The sequence below is a fragment of the Cnephaeus nilssonii genome (assembly GCF_951640355.1).
Source record: "Cnephaeus nilssonii genome assembly, chromosome: 14".
In the NCBI taxonomy this organism is placed as follows: Eukaryota; Metazoa; Chordata; class Mammalia; order Chiroptera; family Vespertilionidae; genus Cnephaeus; species Cnephaeus nilssonii.
The window spans coordinates 49,334,757-49,353,037 of NC_137085.1; the positions used below are offsets into that span (position 1 = coordinate 49,334,757).

General features: G+C 40.2%; 1 protein-coding gene across 2 annotated transcripts in view; it reads right to left on the reverse strand.

Annotated features, from left to right (window-relative positions):
- Positions 1 to 99: 99 nt before the first annotated feature.
- ERMP1 (endoplasmic reticulum metallopeptidase 1) overlaps positions 100 to 18,281 on the reverse strand; it is a 33,333-nt gene continuing 15,151 nt past the window's right edge. Inside the window, exons 7-15 of one of the 2 annotated variants that reach the window (XM_079791147.1) lie at positions 17,955 to 18,167; positions 16,873 to 17,090; positions 14,791 to 14,965; positions 14,186 to 14,376; positions 10,890 to 11,042; positions 7,596 to 7,798; positions 6,514 to 6,629; positions 2,693 to 2,856; positions 100 to 2,565 (exon numbers count right to left, since the gene is read on the reverse strand). In XM_079791147.1, coding sequence (XP_079647273.1) covers positions 2,401 to 2,565; positions 2,693 to 2,856; positions 6,514 to 6,629; positions 7,596 to 7,798; positions 10,890 to 11,042; positions 14,186 to 14,376; positions 14,791 to 14,965; positions 16,873 to 17,090; positions 17,955 to 18,167 — 1,598 coding nt within the window. In that variant the 3' untranslated portion in view covers positions 100 to 2,400. Of the gene's footprint in view, positions 2,566 to 2,692; positions 2,857 to 6,513; positions 6,630 to 7,595; positions 7,799 to 10,889; positions 11,043 to 14,185; positions 14,377 to 14,790; positions 14,966 to 16,872; positions 17,094 to 17,954; positions 18,168 to 18,281 lie in introns of both variants that reach the window. The other variant, XM_079791146.1, reaches the window with a different exon arrangement.

Genomic DNA, 18,281 nt, shown 5'->3' on the forward strand with positions numbered 1-18,281 from the left:
ACTGTGCTACTTACATTTAAATTCTGTAGGAAATCATGTATTTTAGGATTTGCAAAGACTCTTTTTGAAATGTTATTCAAATGATCAGATACTAAAAAAGAAAAACAAAGTTCTTTAATTTCAGAGGGCTTCTCATCTAACAGTGGTGTGCTTATTAACAGAGCCATGAATATCGGATTTAACCATTTCTGCTATTAAATCAATATCCCAGGATATTAAGCATGCCCAGAGATTTGTTACCAACCTTGCATAATATGGAAGCTTTATAATACTAAAGAAAGCCTAAAAACATAATTGTTTACATATTATGAAGGTACAATTCAAGGGCAAAAAGAAAACCATGATTGTTACTGAAAAAAGGAGTAACAACATCCTTCCCAAAGGAAACTGATCACAAGTAACACATTTGGGCTTTTGCCTTTTTTCCCCCCTAAAAACAATTTCTGGTAATTTCAGATTACTCACAAAAATATGCTTGTACAGTCATCCCTTAGAACTCAGGTGGGATGGTTAAACCACCCTCTTGGATACCCAAACCCACGGATGCTTAAGTCCCATATATAAAATAGCATAGTATTTGCATATAGCCTACGTACATCCTCCCATATACTTTAAATCATCTCTACATTACTTATACTGGTAATATCTAATACAATGTAAGTAGTTGTTATATTGTATTTTTTAAGGATAAGGAAAAAAGTCTACATGTTTACTACTGACACAACCATTGTAGGCCTAACTACTTAGTCCATGTCAACAATAACTTTTTTTCCCTGCATATTTTCCATCTGTGGATGTGGAACCTACAAATATGGAGGACTGACTGTATTTTAAAATTCATTGAGCTATTAAGTGTCTAACTTTTCCTCCACAACTGTGATTCCATACAAGCTATAAACACTTAACTTTATTACCGCCTGACAGAAAAATGTGGCAGGAGTCAGGCACTTGAGGCTAGTAATATGTGGTTTCTACAAAGTCAAAAAAAAAAGCAACGGCCCCAGTGTCCATGCATGTCACAGCCAGCATGTTATCACTCAGCCCTGTTTGTGTGGGCCCAGTGAGTTTTAAGGAGCCACAAATTAGGCAGGCAATATGACGACATTGTGGATCGCACAAGAAGAATTTCCTCCCGTGATGCACACTTACTATACTCTTTCTGTTCAAATGGGTCCAAGTGCCCATTTTTACTGTGGCTTTTCTTTAAAATGTTTTTTTTTTTTGGGGGGGGGGTTGCTTACTAAACTCAGAATTTGTCCAACTTTTTACACCTCTTAACAGAAAAAAGCAAAATTTACCAGTGATCTCACCAAGCCCTTCCACTGCTGTGATATGCTCACAAGCCACCTTCTTCAAAACAAAAAGCACCTCTTAAGTCCTAGGGTTGCCATTATGCAGGGTCTGAACCCCAACAGCTACAGGGAAGCCAGTCTGCTGGACAGTAAGTTACTGAGAAAGCAATCTGTTCAGCTGGTTAGAAAACAGACAAAAATAAGGACCCCATGCATGAATAAAATTACGCCCTTAAGGATTAACCTTGGAAAATTCCCTTCTACAAAACAAAGAGAATAAGTATGTATACAATGCTCAGTCACTATTACCCACCCTCCCCAGAACAGCCGCCATGGCAACCGGCTCTGAGGCAAGAAGTGCAAGTCCTGTACTTGCACAAACAACTGACCTTCTGGACCAAGAGAACCTGTGAAAACCGAGGGGGTAGAGCATCGGTAAGGTGGAGAGGGGGACAGATGTTTCAGAGGGAAACGGGCATTGCGACGAGGACCGCACTGACCACTCCTCAGTAGGCTAGAAACCACCAGCTGAACACCGGCTTCCACACCAGGGGTCCTGGGCTTCAGCACACACAAAGCACACGCTAGAAGCTGCCTGAAGAAGCACTTCTCCCAGCACAGGCTGGGGCCTCAAACGCCCCACGCTGCTTCCCGTCCTCTTGTACTCGTTTCCTAGTGACCTACAGTAGGCCTCAAGGGGCATCATTACTCCACGGACTGGCAGTTTACCCACCATCCATGACACAACCAATGGTCTTGGGCTTTCATTGGAAATGTCATTTGTCTCAGCATCTTTCATGACCCTCAGGAGACCACTGTTGCAGTGGTCTGTTGGCTTCTGTCCATAAGGTCATATAAAATGACATGTTAGTGTAGTGGTAGTACCCACGTGTGCTTAAGCGCCAAAAAGCTGGCATTTTCAAGTTTTAAAAAGGCCATGTGTCACTACCCCACAGCACAACCACTACAGTGCTTGGCCCTGAGAGAGCTGGCCCACAAAACTTCCTAAAATTCATTGACTTACATCACAAATATCCATGTAGCATAAGGAGAGACCATGTCACCTGAAGTATCCCACGGGGCATTTACTTAGAGCTCATTCACAAGGTTAAAATGCATAGAGATCGTAGGTGCACACCCAGGCAGAAGGGAACGTCCAGTCTGGGAACTTCTCTTTCAGAGCGTCCAGCTGGGAGGAGCGCTTGTCTTCCCCAGAAAAATAGTGGGCAGCAATGGCCACAGTGACGACGCCCTCAGGCTGCTCTTCCAAGACCTGGCAGAGAGAAGTTGTTAGTTTTCTAGCTCGGTGAAGGCAGAATACTGATCCCAAGTATTTGATACTTGCCAACTACCACCTGGGAAGCTGACCAGTGAAGCCAGCAGTGCTGGGAAATTCCCACCTGCACTTCTATCCAGAACTGCCATGCAGAGGCTTGGAGTCCATGGGAGTAAAATACAAAGTAGTCCCCTCCTTTACTTGTGACTGGGGTGCCATTGCCGAGAGACCACTGAGACAGAGTGGACCCTTTGTGGGGTCGAACATACAATGACATATGGCTTGGTCCTGTAACATAAGAGGAAGAAAGGTCAGTTATAACTATCCTTAAAACAGCATCTACAAGAAAAGCAAGCCACCAACCAAACCAGACTATGAAATTCATGCCTTTTATCACTTTAAAGACACTCATTGCAAACCGAATGGAGGTTTGCCAATCTGTGTAGATCAATCAAGGTAAGTAATGAGGTGCAGTAGAAACCTGGGTTCAAGTCTTAGCCTTGTCATTGAAACATTCTAACACCCATGAGAGCCCTTCTTCAGAAATCTAGAAAATAAGCATCATCAAACCAAGAGAGAACTGCAACAACCATAGCAAAAGAACTGGCACTGAGGATTTTATCTTACTAAAACAGATCCTGGGGTGGGAAACTGCTGTGTAAATGCTGCATGTAGCAAACCAGAGAGTGAAGAGCAAAGCTAGTAAGCACACTCCCCGACACAGTGAAAGGTTAAATAATAGGTGATCAAAACAAAAATAAAATATAAACTTCCTTAAATGCCAGAAAATCTTTAATTAAAGTAGACATCAAAGGAAAAGGAGTATTACACATAAGTCATGTAACTATAAACCACTGACAAAGACAGAAAGCATCAGTCATAAAATGTGAATAGATCTAACTCGGCCACTAAAAGAAAAGTTTTCAGCTTGGCTTACAAAGCCAGGCCAATCATGTACTTATATTCAAGGAATATACTTAAAAGAGATTCAGAAAGGGTAAAAATAAAGGTATGAACAAAGGTATTATACGCAATTGGACACAAGGTTAAAAAGAGCTCTTAGATGTCGGAAGAAAATAGAATTCAAGACAAAAAGCATTAAAAATAAAGGCATTTTGATACTAAAAGCTGCAAGTTCACATAAAAACTGTTATTCTGTACACCAAATAATAGCAACTATTTTATGAAGCAAAACTACACAGGGGATGCAAAACATATATATAGAAATACATATATTTCACTCTTAAGACATCAATTGAACAAAATGATATAAAAGACCTAAACAAAATGATCAGTGAAATAGACCATATGAAATCTGTATCAAATTTTACATGCTGATATTACAGATATATATCATCTCGGGTGAGCATAAAATACAAAAGTAAAATGTTAGATCATTAAAATTGCAAAATTCTATAAAATTGAGATTACAGATAACACTGATCATAAATCAAAGCTTGAAATTATCAACAAAACAAACCAGCCTTCTACCTGGAAATTAAGGGTGTCCTACTTAAAAGATGCATGGGTAAAAGGAAATAGAAACAAAAATTATGGAAAATTTTATAATAAAAATACTACATATACCAGAAACTATTGGACACAGGTAAATCAATGATAAGAATACATAGCAATAAACATTGTTTTCAATAAAATGACAAGTATATAAAAGGACAACAAAATAAAAAGCACAAGTTAGGAAATATTATAGACAAAATCAGAAATCAATGAAATGGAGAACAGAACAAAACATATCCACCTTAAACAAAAGTCTGTTACTATTTTAAGACAACCACTAGCTAACTTGATTAGGAAAGAGGTATTGGGGGTGGGGGAGGAGGAAAGTGGAGCAAAAACAAGTATGCAAAAAGAGAAATAAACGTAAGTTTGTAAATCACATATGACTGCTTTGAAGAACTCTACACTAATAACTTTGAAAACCCAGATGAAATAGAGATTTTTCTAGGAAAATACAGGCAACCAAAACTGAACACAGAGCCATAAAGCTTAAGCAGACCAATTACCCTAGAAAAATAAATTAAGCTACTCCACAAAGAAGACACAGGTGGTTTCAGAGAGGAATTCAGGCCTTTTCAACCAAGTGGTTCCAATACTCCATAAACTTCCAAAGCATTGAAAATTAAGGAAAACCTGCCAACGGTTTTCATGATGTGTGACATTTATGATGCTTTTACATTTATAATGCATAACACTGGTACTTAAATCTGATAGAGTATAAAACACACACACACAGACCAATGTACACTGAGTGGCCAGATTATTATGATCTCTGAACACATAACAATCTGGCCATTCAGTGTATATCCTATATAATAAAAGGCTAATATGCAAATTGTCCCCTCAACCAGGAGTTTGACCAGCAGGCAGGCCAGCCAACCGCCCATGTCCCTTCCCCCTGGCCAGGCTGGCCGGACCCCACCCATGCACAAATTCATGCACCAGGCCTCTAATATATAAATATGTACACACACACACACACACTTAGTGGCCAGATTACTATGCGTTCAGAGATCATCATAATCTGGCCACTCTGTAATTCATGAGATATGCAAAATTTCTAAAGAAAATATTAGCAAACATTCAAGATCACATTAAGAAAATAACAGGCCATAACCTGATGGAATATGTCATATCAAAATATACAAGGAAGAAAAGACCTATGATTATCTTTACAGATGGCTAAAAAAAAAAGCCTTTCACAAAATTAAAAATAATTCCTTATTTTAAAAAAGATTTCAAGAAGTGCCAACTGTTGAATGCTAAACATGATAAAAAATCATCTATCATGGGAAAACACTATAGACTTTGCGTAAGAACAAGGCAAGAATGCCCCTGTCTCAGCAGCTGTTCTACACAATGCTAGAAGTATTAACCACTTAAATCAATTAGAGGCATAAGAATTGGTAAAGAAGAAATACTACATTTGCAGATGATATGCAGTAGTCAACAAGCTATGCTTTTGTATAGCTCTCAGGCTAAAAATGGTTTTTATTTTTTTTAAATTTATTAATCTGTTTTTATTCAATTCTCACCTGAGGATTTTTTAAAATTAAATTTAGAGAAACATCGGTTGCATCCTGTATAAACCCCAACCAGGGACTGAACCCACAGCCTAGGTATATGCTGACCGGGAATTGAACCTGCAACCTTTTTGGTGTACAGGATGACGCTCTAACCAACTGAACCACTCAGTCAGGCTTAGATTATGGCAAAGCCTAAAATATTTACTACCTGTCCCTTTAAAGTCTGGCAATTCCTGGTATACCTGGAGAACGCTAAAGTTTCAAGAGTAAAAAAATAAAAGATTCAATGAGGTAGCAAGATATAAAATTGACATACAGAAGTCAATTGCCTTCACACAAATTATAACCAGTTAAAAGACATACTGGTAGAGAAAAGTCCAATTATAATAGCAATAAAACCTAGATAAGAAAAATTTTATAACACTTTTGACAAAAAAAGTAGGTTTGAATAAATAAAAGGACATTCCAAGTTCATGGATAAGGAGACTCAAAGTAACTGCAAAACACTGAAAAAAACTACAAAGGATCTTAACTGTTCCAATCATTGCCTATAAGCTTCTATAATTTAAAGTGTGGTAACTGGTACACAGACAGACATACATATAAACAGTCAAAAAAATCTTTTCTGATTTCTTGACATCTGTAATCACAAAACATAGGATGGGTGATGTACAGCTTGCCTACCAGGAACCTGCCTTTACTGGAATTCTCCAAATTGTGCATAAAGGATAGAGGAAGGTTAGTGCTTCCTGTTAAATTTTCTTTAAAAAAATCATAATCAGCTGCAATTGCTTTTAGAAACACTAAGCTACTGGTCACTATTATAAACCTGAGGAAAAAAACATTCATGCTTAAAAATTTTAAGAACTATAGACAAGAAGAAAACTGTCATGTGACTTACCTGATGCTTCAAAGGTCAGCTTTACAGAATCCCAGGGGGTCTGCTCTTTGGATATAAGCCTGAAATGAACAGGTTCTCCAGGAGAAACTTCTGAGGCAGGAAGATACCAGTTTTTCCTATTTGGAAAGGAATTCAGTATTCACTATTTCAAAAATATTTAGGATGCTTGTGTTCAGAATATTTGAAACAGATTTTGGGGCATGAAAATAAACTCTGATGAATATAATCCTCATATAATAAAAGGCTAATATGCAAATTGTCCCCTTGACCAGGAGTTTACCCAGGGGGCGGGCCAGCCAGCCAACCTCCTGTGCTCCCTCCCCGCATCTGGTTGGGCTGGTCAGACTCCACCCATGCACGAATTCGTGCACCAGGCCTCTAGAAATAAATAATGCCAATTCCTCTGAAGCCCAGGTTATTGCAGAATAAAACCTTCCCAAAGTTAAGAATAAAGGATCGTAGGTGATCTTGATTCCACTACCCAAACTATTTCTTCTCATCTAATCCTCCACTGCCAAATGCTAGAAATATCTCAGAAATGGCCCTGGCCAGTGAAGAGCAATGGTTAGAGTGTTGTTGATTGGATTCCTGGTCAAGGGCACATACCTCAGTTGTGGGTTTGCTCCCTGCTCCAGGTTGGGGCACATGCAGAAGGCAACCCATCAATGTGTCTCTCTCACATCAATGTTTCTCCCTTCCCCCCACCCCTCCCATTCTCTCTCTGAAAAGCAACGGAAAAAAATAACCTCAGGTGAGGATTAACAACACAAAAATTTTTCCCAGAAATGAAACACATGATTTGAACTTGATGCTTAACTGCTGTCTAGTAGCTCAGTTAAGAAGGCCGCCCTTTCTAACTACTGAGATTTCTAGAGGACTTTTCTAAATTTGACAAAAAAAGCAAAACCACTCTTCTGAGTGCTTCATCCCACTAAACACAGAACTGTTGCAGTGATAGGAAAACGCAGTGTGAATGGCACTTGACTTCCGTGTTGACCAGTTCAGATAATCAAGTGTGGATACAGTGACAGGCCCTGAGAACAAACTCGCCCCCAACTGAAGCAGAAGGGCAGTGAACCAACCTGATCAGAAAGTGCACTGGGAGGTACCACGGGAAACCACAGAGGGGTGCCTTCTCCTCGCAGCGTGCTCGGATGGTGTCGTTGATCTCCGGAACGTAGGGGGTGATGTGAGACATTCCAGTGTAATCAAACCCATTGATCCATATTCCAGAGTCTCGTTTAACTACTTTTCCATCCAAGTCATGAAATGTCCTTGTCATATGCTGAAAAGAACAAAACCAATGAGAAAACTGTTTCAGTTCCTTCACCCATACCCCACCCCAGACTAACCAGAATGAATAGGTCTGACAATACCAGAAATGAGGTGGCTGTGGAGCAGCAACAGGCCCCTCGCACACTGCTGGAGGGCGGGTGTGCTGGCACGATCACGTTAGGAAACGGGTTGGCGTTGCCTAACAAAGTGAACATGCACATACCCTTCAAGCCAGCAGTCCCACTCCTGAATAGACACCTTAGAGAAACCTCTGCTCCGCCCACCTTAGCAAAAACCGGAAACCACCCAGATGTCTACTAACAGTAAAGTGAGCAAACTGGGGAGTCATCCTACAACAGAAGTCTGCTCAGCAAGGAAAACAATGCACCACAGTGACACAAATCAACCTGGAAGATTCTCTCTCGCAGACTCTGGGGCAGAAGAATGTTTATGGAATGGCTTTACCTGTAAGAAATTCAAAAGCAGGCAAAACTATGTGCTGTTGTTTAGGGATTTATACATATGTGGTTAAATAAAGAAAAGTGAGGTAATGATTAACTCCAAACTTCAAGATGTTGGGTGAGTACTTCTTTAGGGGCTGGGAAGAGGGAGAGATGGACAAAGAGTTGGATCATAAGGGTCCATTGGGTTTTCTTAAGTACTATTAATGTTCTTTCTTTTAAACTCAAAGATGGTTGTTTTATTATTTTATTATTTCTTACAAATATATTTTGACTTTTGTTTCATTTTTTTCTTACATTTATATATTTAAATTTCATATAAATTCTGAAAACCATGGACACTAGAACTCCTTTTAGATAAGGACTTACGTAGTACACACACATATTTCCCTTTCAGTGTTACATGAGACTAATTCATGTGCAGAGAAAAATGGGAATCACAGCTCAACAGTACATGACAGACTTGTGCTTAACAGAATTCTGGGAAGGGACACCAAGTTCCTTCTGGAACAGCTTTTTTTTTTTTAAGTATCAATGCTCAAGTAGCTTTTCCTTTTTTTTAAAAAAATATATTTTTGTTGATTTTCTTACAGAGAGGGAGAGAGAGTTAGAAACATCGATGAGAGAGAAACATCAATCAGCTGCCTCCTGCACACCCGCTCCTGGGGATGTGCCCGCAACCAAGGTACATGCCCTTGACCGGAATCGAACCGGAATTTGAGTCCACAGGCTGACGCTCTATCCACTGAGCCAAACCAGTTAGGGCTGGGATAGCTTAATTAACAACAGAAAGCAGCCTGAAGAATATCATACAGGAGAAGAAAAAGGGTTGCAGAGGGCTTAGGTACTGTCTGTGGCTGCTTTCACTCTAAAAAAAAACAGCAGCTGGAAGATCTTAACCCTTTGCACTCGCTTGCTTTTTTCTCGATTCCTTTATTCTACTCGGGATTTAATTTTTTAAATACCCCAGATTTTACAAAGCGCGGCAGTAGAATAAAAAACTGGAGTTTCTTTTCATACAAACTTATTTATTTGGATTTTTTTATATTTCAAATTATTGATACATTCAAAGAGTAATTTTAATCTCGACATCTGAGTGCAAAAGGTTAAAATATTATCTGGCCCTTCACAGAAAAAGTTCACCAACTGGCACTGAAGCAAACCCCAATTCCAATCATAACAGGAGTTTTTAAAAACAAAAATCTGGTTTGTCCTCAGTAGTACTGATTTAATTAATTATAAAAATTAGAAAGACATTCTGTTGTACACCTGCAACTAATATTGTATGTTAATTATACTTTTACATTGAAAACATTTAGTAAGTCACAGAAAACATTAAATCTCCTAAAAATTAGCTGTTCTCACCCAGCTGGTGCGGCTTAGTGGTTGAGTGTCGACCTATGAACCAGGAGGTCACAATTCGATTTCTGGTCAGGGCACATGCCCGGGGTTGCCGGCTCAATCCCCAGTAGGTGCCATGCAGGAGGCAGCCAATCAATGATTCTCTCTCATCATCAATGTTTCTATCTCTCCCTTCCTCTCTGAAATCAATAAAAACTTTTTTTAAAAATTAGCTGTTCTTCACCAAAGGTTTTTTGCAAACTGTAAAATGTCACATAAAATGTATCACTATGTCCTCCTGTATATAAACAAGGACTAGTTGGCCCTTTTTCAAAATCTCTCATATTTAAGTTCAAATATTATTATTACTTATGCAAGTCCTTGAATAATTATCTAGGTTGTGACTCAGCTTTTCTGTTGGGCCTCTCCACACCCTCTAACAGAGAACTGTAAATAAAGCAACACAGTCCCTTTTCCTGCTTTATAGAGCCAGTTCTAAAAGTTTGCAGAAAAACTTGAAATATAAGAAAATTCTAAATTTCATTTTATTAAACCCTTTCTAAATTGCTGTATTTTCACTGTCACATATTGCTTTGAGTGTTAACTAAGATCAATTTTACTAGCATTTAAAAATATCTATTTTAGGCCCCTGCCAGGCAGCTCAGTTGGTTACAGCAGCGGTCACCAACCAGTGGTCTGTGAGGTCTGAAAGGTTGGCCACTGCTGGGTTAGGGCATCGTCCCCAAACACCAAAACTGTGAGTTCAGTCCTTGGTCAGGGCTCATAAAAGAATCAACCAATGAATGCATAAATAAGCAGAACAACAAATCAATGTTTCTCTCTCTTCCTCCTTACCTCCTCCCTTTCTCCCCTCCCTCCCTCTCTCCTCTAAAATCAATAAATTTAATAAATAAATACGTATTTTATTTTGCCAGTTGATAGTTCAGGTTTTTACTGGCCTGCAGAAATTCTTACAATCTGTACTTCTAAAAGCTCATTACCCCATGATATATACTTGCTCTTATTTTTCAAAGTGGGTGCACTTTTACAATTTGAACAGTAATAAAACAACAAGCAGATATTTCCAATTTGGTCTCTTGGGAAATATCTACTAGTAGCTGATAAGAATGCCTCTTGATGGTCAGTCTTTTCCTCACTGTCGTACACAGAATAGTTGAGTACAACTCAATAGGTCAACAGTAGGAATGTCAGCTGGTTTTCCTGTTGACTAGTGAAGCTCAAAACACACAAGGCTTTCCTCTCCAGAATTTCAAATAGCTCACGCAGAACTGCTCTTACCTGAAGAAACACTCTCTTTGGCTTTGGACTGGCAGGATTGGAGCTGTATGGGAAAAAAGTTCCACTGCAAACAAGGAGGAATGTAACTGTACACACCAGAGTTAAAGTCAGCATGGTTTTTTGTGTGCTTTTGGCAAGGTAAATGAAGTTAATCTAAAACACAAAACACACAAAAAAGGAAAAATTACCACTGGCAGAAAGATGGCTTTAACTGACTTTATTTTGTGACAGGTATTATACGACAGATAATGAAGAAAATTTATCAGCACGTACTAACATACTCCAACACCCAGTAAACAAAGCACTAATTATAAGGGATTTCCATCACACGTCAGAACCTAGATGAGTGAGAAATGCCCCCAGCTGCCATGGTGGTGCCTTTCCGACAGACAGCAGAGGGAAAAAGAGAACAATCAGTGTGTCTGCTCAGGTGGCAATGAGACTAGAGGATGTAGATCCATCACCAAACCATGACCTCATTTTATTTCCTGTTCTGTCAATGTGCTGTTAACACCGCATGACTGTTAACACAGATGACTTAACTACCAACACTTCATGACATCAGGCCTTTATTAAAGAAACGGAGGTAAGCTTTTAGGCCCATTTCAATAAAACACATTTCACTCATAATGCTTTTATAATATGCCAAGGTGTTGGATCCCTTTGGATGGACTTTCAAGACTTTCCTCCTGCACGTGAGGAAAAACTACAACACAGAGTAATAGTGTCCCTCCAGACGTGGGCACGAGAGTGTCTCAGTCTCAACGCAGAAGCCAAAATCCTAAGTATGCTTATTAATTGTAATGAAATTACTGCATTAAAAGTTATAGGGGACACACATGACTCAGATGCCTTAGGGAACCCCTCTGAGAAACAATGATCTAATCCCAGCTTCCCCTTTTGTCTTCTCCTCCTTATTACCCACCCTCTAGGGTCAATAAGTAGAAAAGAACATAAATATGAAAATACTTTTGAGATGAAAATAGAAAATTAAGCAAATATTCATAACCTACCATATATTCTACTACATAAAATTAAAGAACTCTATAGTGTACCAATATCCCATTCCGTGTACTCTCCAACAAAACAATACTGGTCTTAGATAAAGGATCTTATGTTTTCACACTGTGAGCACAGAACTAAGTTCCCCGGGACTCAAAGCAGTGAGTTAGCAAAACACAATCTGCTCCCCCCATTTAACCAGCATAACCATGACAGCCGTGGCACAGGGGCATCCCCAGGAGACCGGCTAAGTGATCACATGACAGGAATTGATTGCTTTCTAGCAAATACATTTAATAAATCCCTAAGGCCTGAAAGAAAAGCTCTCCGAAGTATGCTTTGTGTTCCAATTTTCCATTGCCCAAACAGAATGGCTCACCCTATTAATAAGCCACTATCCTTAACACTCCACACACAAGAAAATAATGGGAGTGATAATCCGCAGCATCCAAGAGCAGCTGAGCTATTTCACATAATGAAAATTATATGAGGTTTTAAAGTATTCCAAGAGGCACTTTTTTAAAAATATATTTTTATTGATTTCAGAGAGGAAGGGAGAGGGAGAGAGAGATAGAAACATCAATGATGAGAGAATCATTGATCAGTTGCCTCCTTCATGCCCCCTACTGGGGATCAAGCCGGCAACTCAGGCATATGCCCTTGACCAGAATCGAACCCGGGACTCTTCAGTCCACAGGCCAACCCTCTATCCACTGAGCCAAACTGGTTAGTGCCAAGAGGCACTTTTAATAAAATCAGAGCTTTCCTAAGAAAATATAATTTAGAAGATAATATACTTTAATCCCCTTTCTTATGATTTCCAAGATTCCATGCTTTGGGGTCATTTTCAGTTTCCAAAGTGAGGTTCTCAGAGTTCACTTTGAACCCTTCCATGTGGAACAGAATTGAATGTCCATTCACTGACTATGACTTAAATACTCAGGGGGTCCAGTTCATAACTCAGCTGACTCTAGATTAGGACCTTTCTACAAGACAATATTCCACCATCTTTAATCTTCACAACAGCAAACCTATCTAGTAATATGTACAGAGGATTCAAAGGCTTAATATTTAAACCAAAAAACGTAAACCCTGAAGGTAACAAGAAACATTTTAGGATTTTTCCATCCATCTCGGCAAATACCAGTAAGGACTTAATCGTTATATTAAAGGTAAAAGGCTGGAACTGGCTCAGATTTTTTTTAGGACTAGTACAACTGACTTCAAACAACAGTGTGCATAGGAATCTACAGGACTGTGTATGCTGCTGCATACACAGCTACTTACTGGCTACTTAAGGGACTTGCGTGGATAATGCTGGTCATGCATGTGGTATGCTGACCTGCTGTCACTAGATCCTAACGTCCTCCTCACAGATGCCCTTTACTGAAACAAATAGGAGAAAGCTCACTATCATCTCCACAGAGGAAAGAACACAATAGAGCCACAACCACTTTTTCTATTTGGTCCCCTAGCTCCAAATTTCAGAGTGTGCCTACGGGTATTGAGTAAGCAGGAACTCCAATGAGAAGTGCCACACACAGAGAGCTGCCTCCCCTGGAGGGGCCAGGCCAGCGTCCGGAGTCCTGGACGGTGTCTGCACCACACAAGGGCAGAACTCCGCACGGAGCCTGTTCTAACCAATGGGGTCCAGCCATCCACCCTGCTCATGTCCTTTCTTCCCTCTGGAGAGTCCCGGGGAAGAGAAACAGGGTGGCAAGGGTGGAACTCTCTTCGAGGGCAGAATACTGACAAAGCAAAATGACAAGCCTGTGATACTCTTTCATTACTGCTAAACTGAGGCATTGTGGGTGGCCTAGGTGTACATCACTCGAGGAGACAGACTCAGTTGTAAGCCGACTGATCATGGAAAAAGCCTCATCAGAATTAGTCTTCCTTCACTCGCTCTAACAAGCACCAATAAAACTACTATGTATTATCACTAGTTTCTAATGAGTGAGTTCAAAGCACACTATTAGGAATCATTCTAAAAATTCACCACGAAGCCACCCCTACCAGTCCTCACTTGGTAATAAGCATCCTGCAAATTCGCGTTCAGGTAGTTTGAAAAGTTATTTGAAAAGCGATATAATCAGATGAGGGGCAAAAATAACAACAAGAACCCATTCTACATTTTTCTTACCATACCAAACCCACAATATGCACAGCCATTCACTATTTCTTTTGCTTAAGAATTTCTCAATAAATTATAAGCAACACTATATTACAGAATGGTATGGCTAAACTCATCACATATCTATATTTTTTTTAAAAAAGAAGAAAAACTTTCTTACAAAATAAGAGGAGAGAATCATTGTACAACCAGCCAAAATGGAAGCCAGCACAACATCGGGTGGGATTTCCGAACCACTCCTCCCAAGGATAGGGGTAAACATCTCAAACACCGCCCAGATGAGGTATAATGCATAAAGGTAAGGAATAAACATCCCCAGGAGGTAAAAGGCAATGAACTTTCCTCGGGCACCTAGGGAAAAAGAGAAAGAAACCACAGATCTCTGAAACTCTCCAGTGAGATAAGGATTTTTATAGTACTGGTGTACCTTGGCACCTATCAGAAGTTAGGCTAGATGTGACTCTTGCCCTTTTGGTTCATGTTATCCAGTGAGATAAAACACTTTCACTCGGAGAGGCTAAAGTACAAATAACAATTAAACAAAATACGTAAGTAATATAGTATATTAGCATGTGTTCATAAACGTGAAAATGGGATAGGGTATAAGGTATGAGACAAAAATCTGCGTGATCTGAAAATTAAAAACAAAACAAAACAACAATTTAGAAAACCTTCCCAAAAAGATGAAAGAAATAGTCCCCAAAAGCCTTATCTTATGTGTTTTAAGGTATTTTCCCATTTGTATCCAAGCCAAAAACACCGTACCGTGCTGCTTAAAGTCCTTGTGCACGCAAAACTTTGTGAGCAATGGAAACGCCACCCAGACGGCACTGATAAACGCCGAGCAAAATCCTCCGTAAATGAGAGCTATAAGGGCACCGCAATTCACAAACAGCGCGATGTCAAAAAATACTTCTCCCAGGTACTGGTCACTGGCGTTCTGAAAGAAAGAAAAATACTCAAGAGTCGTATTCATGGGCCACTCATAAAGATACTCTATTGTAATATAATTCCCACTGCTCAGAGAAGCTACACTTTAAGTGGGGTCTAGCCTTTATAAACAAAGCTACCTCCTATTATGAAGCAATAAATTCAAATTGCTGCACAGGAAAGGGGAATTGAACAAGATGGGGTAAAAAACATCATCACTTGTATATAATCTGTGCTTTTCCTCCACCGGGCTGTAAGTAAACTTTGAAAATGTTATAAAGTAGAAAAAAGGAGTCTCCTAAAAACATTCACCTCTGGAAGCTTTCCCATTTACACAACTTCCAAAGAATTTCAGGCAAACCAGAGAAATGACCCGTGAAGGACGGTACAGTCAACCCTCCGTATCTTCGGGTACTGCATTAAGTGGATTCAGCCAACAACAGACTGAGAAATTCCGTTACATATTACATTGTTGCTGATGTGTACTGAACATGCCGCTGACTTTTTTCTTTGTCATTTTCCCCTAAACAATACAGCAACTGCTGACACAACATTTACACTGTATTAGGCATTATAGGTAAAGGGACCACTGGTGGTCCGTGAGGTCCGAAAGGTTGGCGACCGCTGATTTAAAGCATCAGCGAGAATGTGCTTAATTGGTTTATGTCAAATACGTCACCATTTTATACAATGGACTTGAGCATCTGAGGATTTTTATATCCCAGCCCCCCTACCCCCACCCGCCCCACACCCCTACCCCACCCCCGGAAGCCAATCCCCCAGGGACACTGAGGGATGACTGTATAGGCTGCTGCAGTGCCACCAACAGCACACCAGGGGAACTGTCAGAATCTACGTCAACAACACACAGGTTAAAAAAAAAAAGTGAAGGAAACCAAGGAGAAAAATTTTAAGTGCAGCTGTAAGTGCATTCTTCTTTTTTTTTTTTAATATATTTTATTGATTTTTTACAGAGAGGAAGGGAGAGGGATAGAGAGTTAGAAACATCGATGAGAGAGAAACATCGATCAGCTGCCTCCTGCACACCCCTTACTGGGGATGTGCCCGCAACCAAGGTACATGCCCTTGACTGGGATCGAACCTGGGACCCTTCAACCCGCAGGCTAATGCTCTATCCACTGAGCCAAACCAGTTAGGGCTTTGCAGGCGGCAAACACTTGCTGTGTGTTAGCGCTGTGTCAGACGCTGCCTCAGCCCAGGGGATAATAAATAAAACAATCCCTGCCCTCATGGAGCCTACAGCCCAGTGGAGAACAGTTCTTCAAACATAAGCAATAGGTGAGCCCAGGGAGGGCTGGCAGATTCAAGAGCAGGGTTACAAAAACGGAGGCAGATGCAGCAGTGCTAACGAGCACCCCAAACACCCCTTACAGCTTTGTCACATTTGAAGTCTGCAGGAAAACCCTCAGAATAAGAAGCCTTTCAGAAGTTTAACACAGCTCTGGGAGCCAGTTTTCTATGACCATGCCATACAATTTTTGATAGCTCAAAAGGCCAAATCCGGCCATGTATATAATCTGTGCTTTTCCTCCACGGGGAAAAGCCACACGAGGAGGTCAAGGACAGACCCCATTACGATGGTAGTTCCATCGCGTTACAATGGAGCTGAAAATTTCCTGTCGCCTCGGGACATCACAACGCACTGCCCAGCATCTGTGGTGATGCTGCGCAGCCGTTCTGTGAGCGCACAGCACATGCAGTTCCAGCAGCAGCCACACCATCCAGGTTTGTGGAAGTGCCCTGGATGAGGTTACACAACGATGAAATCGCCTAATGACCTTTCCTAGAATGCATCCCATGGCTCAGTGGCACATGACTGTACAACGAATCCCACTGAGTTTGTCTTCAATCCTTGAAGGCAGCAAACAGAAATCAGTAAATGTGCTTAACACTTACCACATAATAAAATCTTTTTGCAAGGGTATGTATGAATATTATTTTGGCGGCAGCAGCAGTTCCATAAAGACAAACGGAGACATAGAAGTGGTTGTACCATGAGAGAGACTGTCCAATCAGAGAGACGAACACGGCTATGATGAGGACGGTCACCAGGCTAGTGAACCAGCCTATCACAGTGATGCCAAGCCCACAGAAGAAGTCCTTCGTGTAGTTGGCTGCTAAGGAAGAGAAGCACAATGTGGAGACCACCATCTTCACCAAACCATTTCATAACCAATCAGCAGAGTCAGAGGGGCACACGTTAAATTGGAAAACCTGCCATGTAACTGAAAAGTATTGAAACGACCCAGGGATAAGATTTGTTAAATACTGGAACAGGGAAGGTAGAAAGGAATAATATTCAAGTAACATTGACGGAGAGTTTGTGGGAATGAAAGACTCAGAGATAATCTTTCAGGACTACTTCAGATTCATTCCTCACTGGGAAAGTGGGTCGTCTTCATCTTTGTCCGTTCGGGATGCTTTGTGTATCGAACTATCAGCAAGAATGGAAAACAAAGTTTCACCTAAAATTTTACTAAAAGAAGCTATCACAGGAAAAGCAGCAGCACAGAAAATAACTGGTGATTAAGGATTATTTAAATTAGCTGCTGAATACTTTATCTCTTAACAGCAGATACCAGCTTAGACTGTACAACATTTCAAGCAGAAGGGGACCCATTTAACTAGCAGCAGTTCATTCACACTTCAGAACAGTGTGCTAGTGGTCTGTAGTGTAGACCTGATGTTTTAATGGGACTTCTCACTAAAAGTCAATCTGTACAAACCATTTTTCAATAGTTCCTAGGTGGTACTTCTAAGACATGCATTAGTACATAAAAACTGTCTGCTTCACCAAGACTAAAAATATAATGAGCACATTAACCTGATATTCATTAAGAAGTTTCTTACATTACAAATCAAATAGTATTTTTCTTAGGATTTTTAATGTCTTGGAAAGATAAAGCAAACTGACTAAAAAAACTTCCGGCAAATTCTATACCCATGCCAGTATTGTAGTTTTAGGGGAAAATACTCACTGTTATGTTTGGGCTGCAACAATTTTTTGCCCAGGTACAGAACACCAGCCATTACCACCATGCAGTTAATTATGGAGCCAACACGAGAGGGGTAGGCAATGACAAACAGGCCGAGCACATCAAAGAAGACCATGTTCCCATGCCGGTACTTAGAAGAAGAAACCAACACATCAGATGTAGCTAGATATTTAAGAACTGCTAAAATGTTGTCACCTATCAGTAAAGAAAAGAAAGATAAAGTTGAATAAACCATCCAGTATCTGAGTAAAGAAACACCTATCAAGAATGTGATAAGAAATAGCTTTCTACCGTCTTATTGCTCGGCCC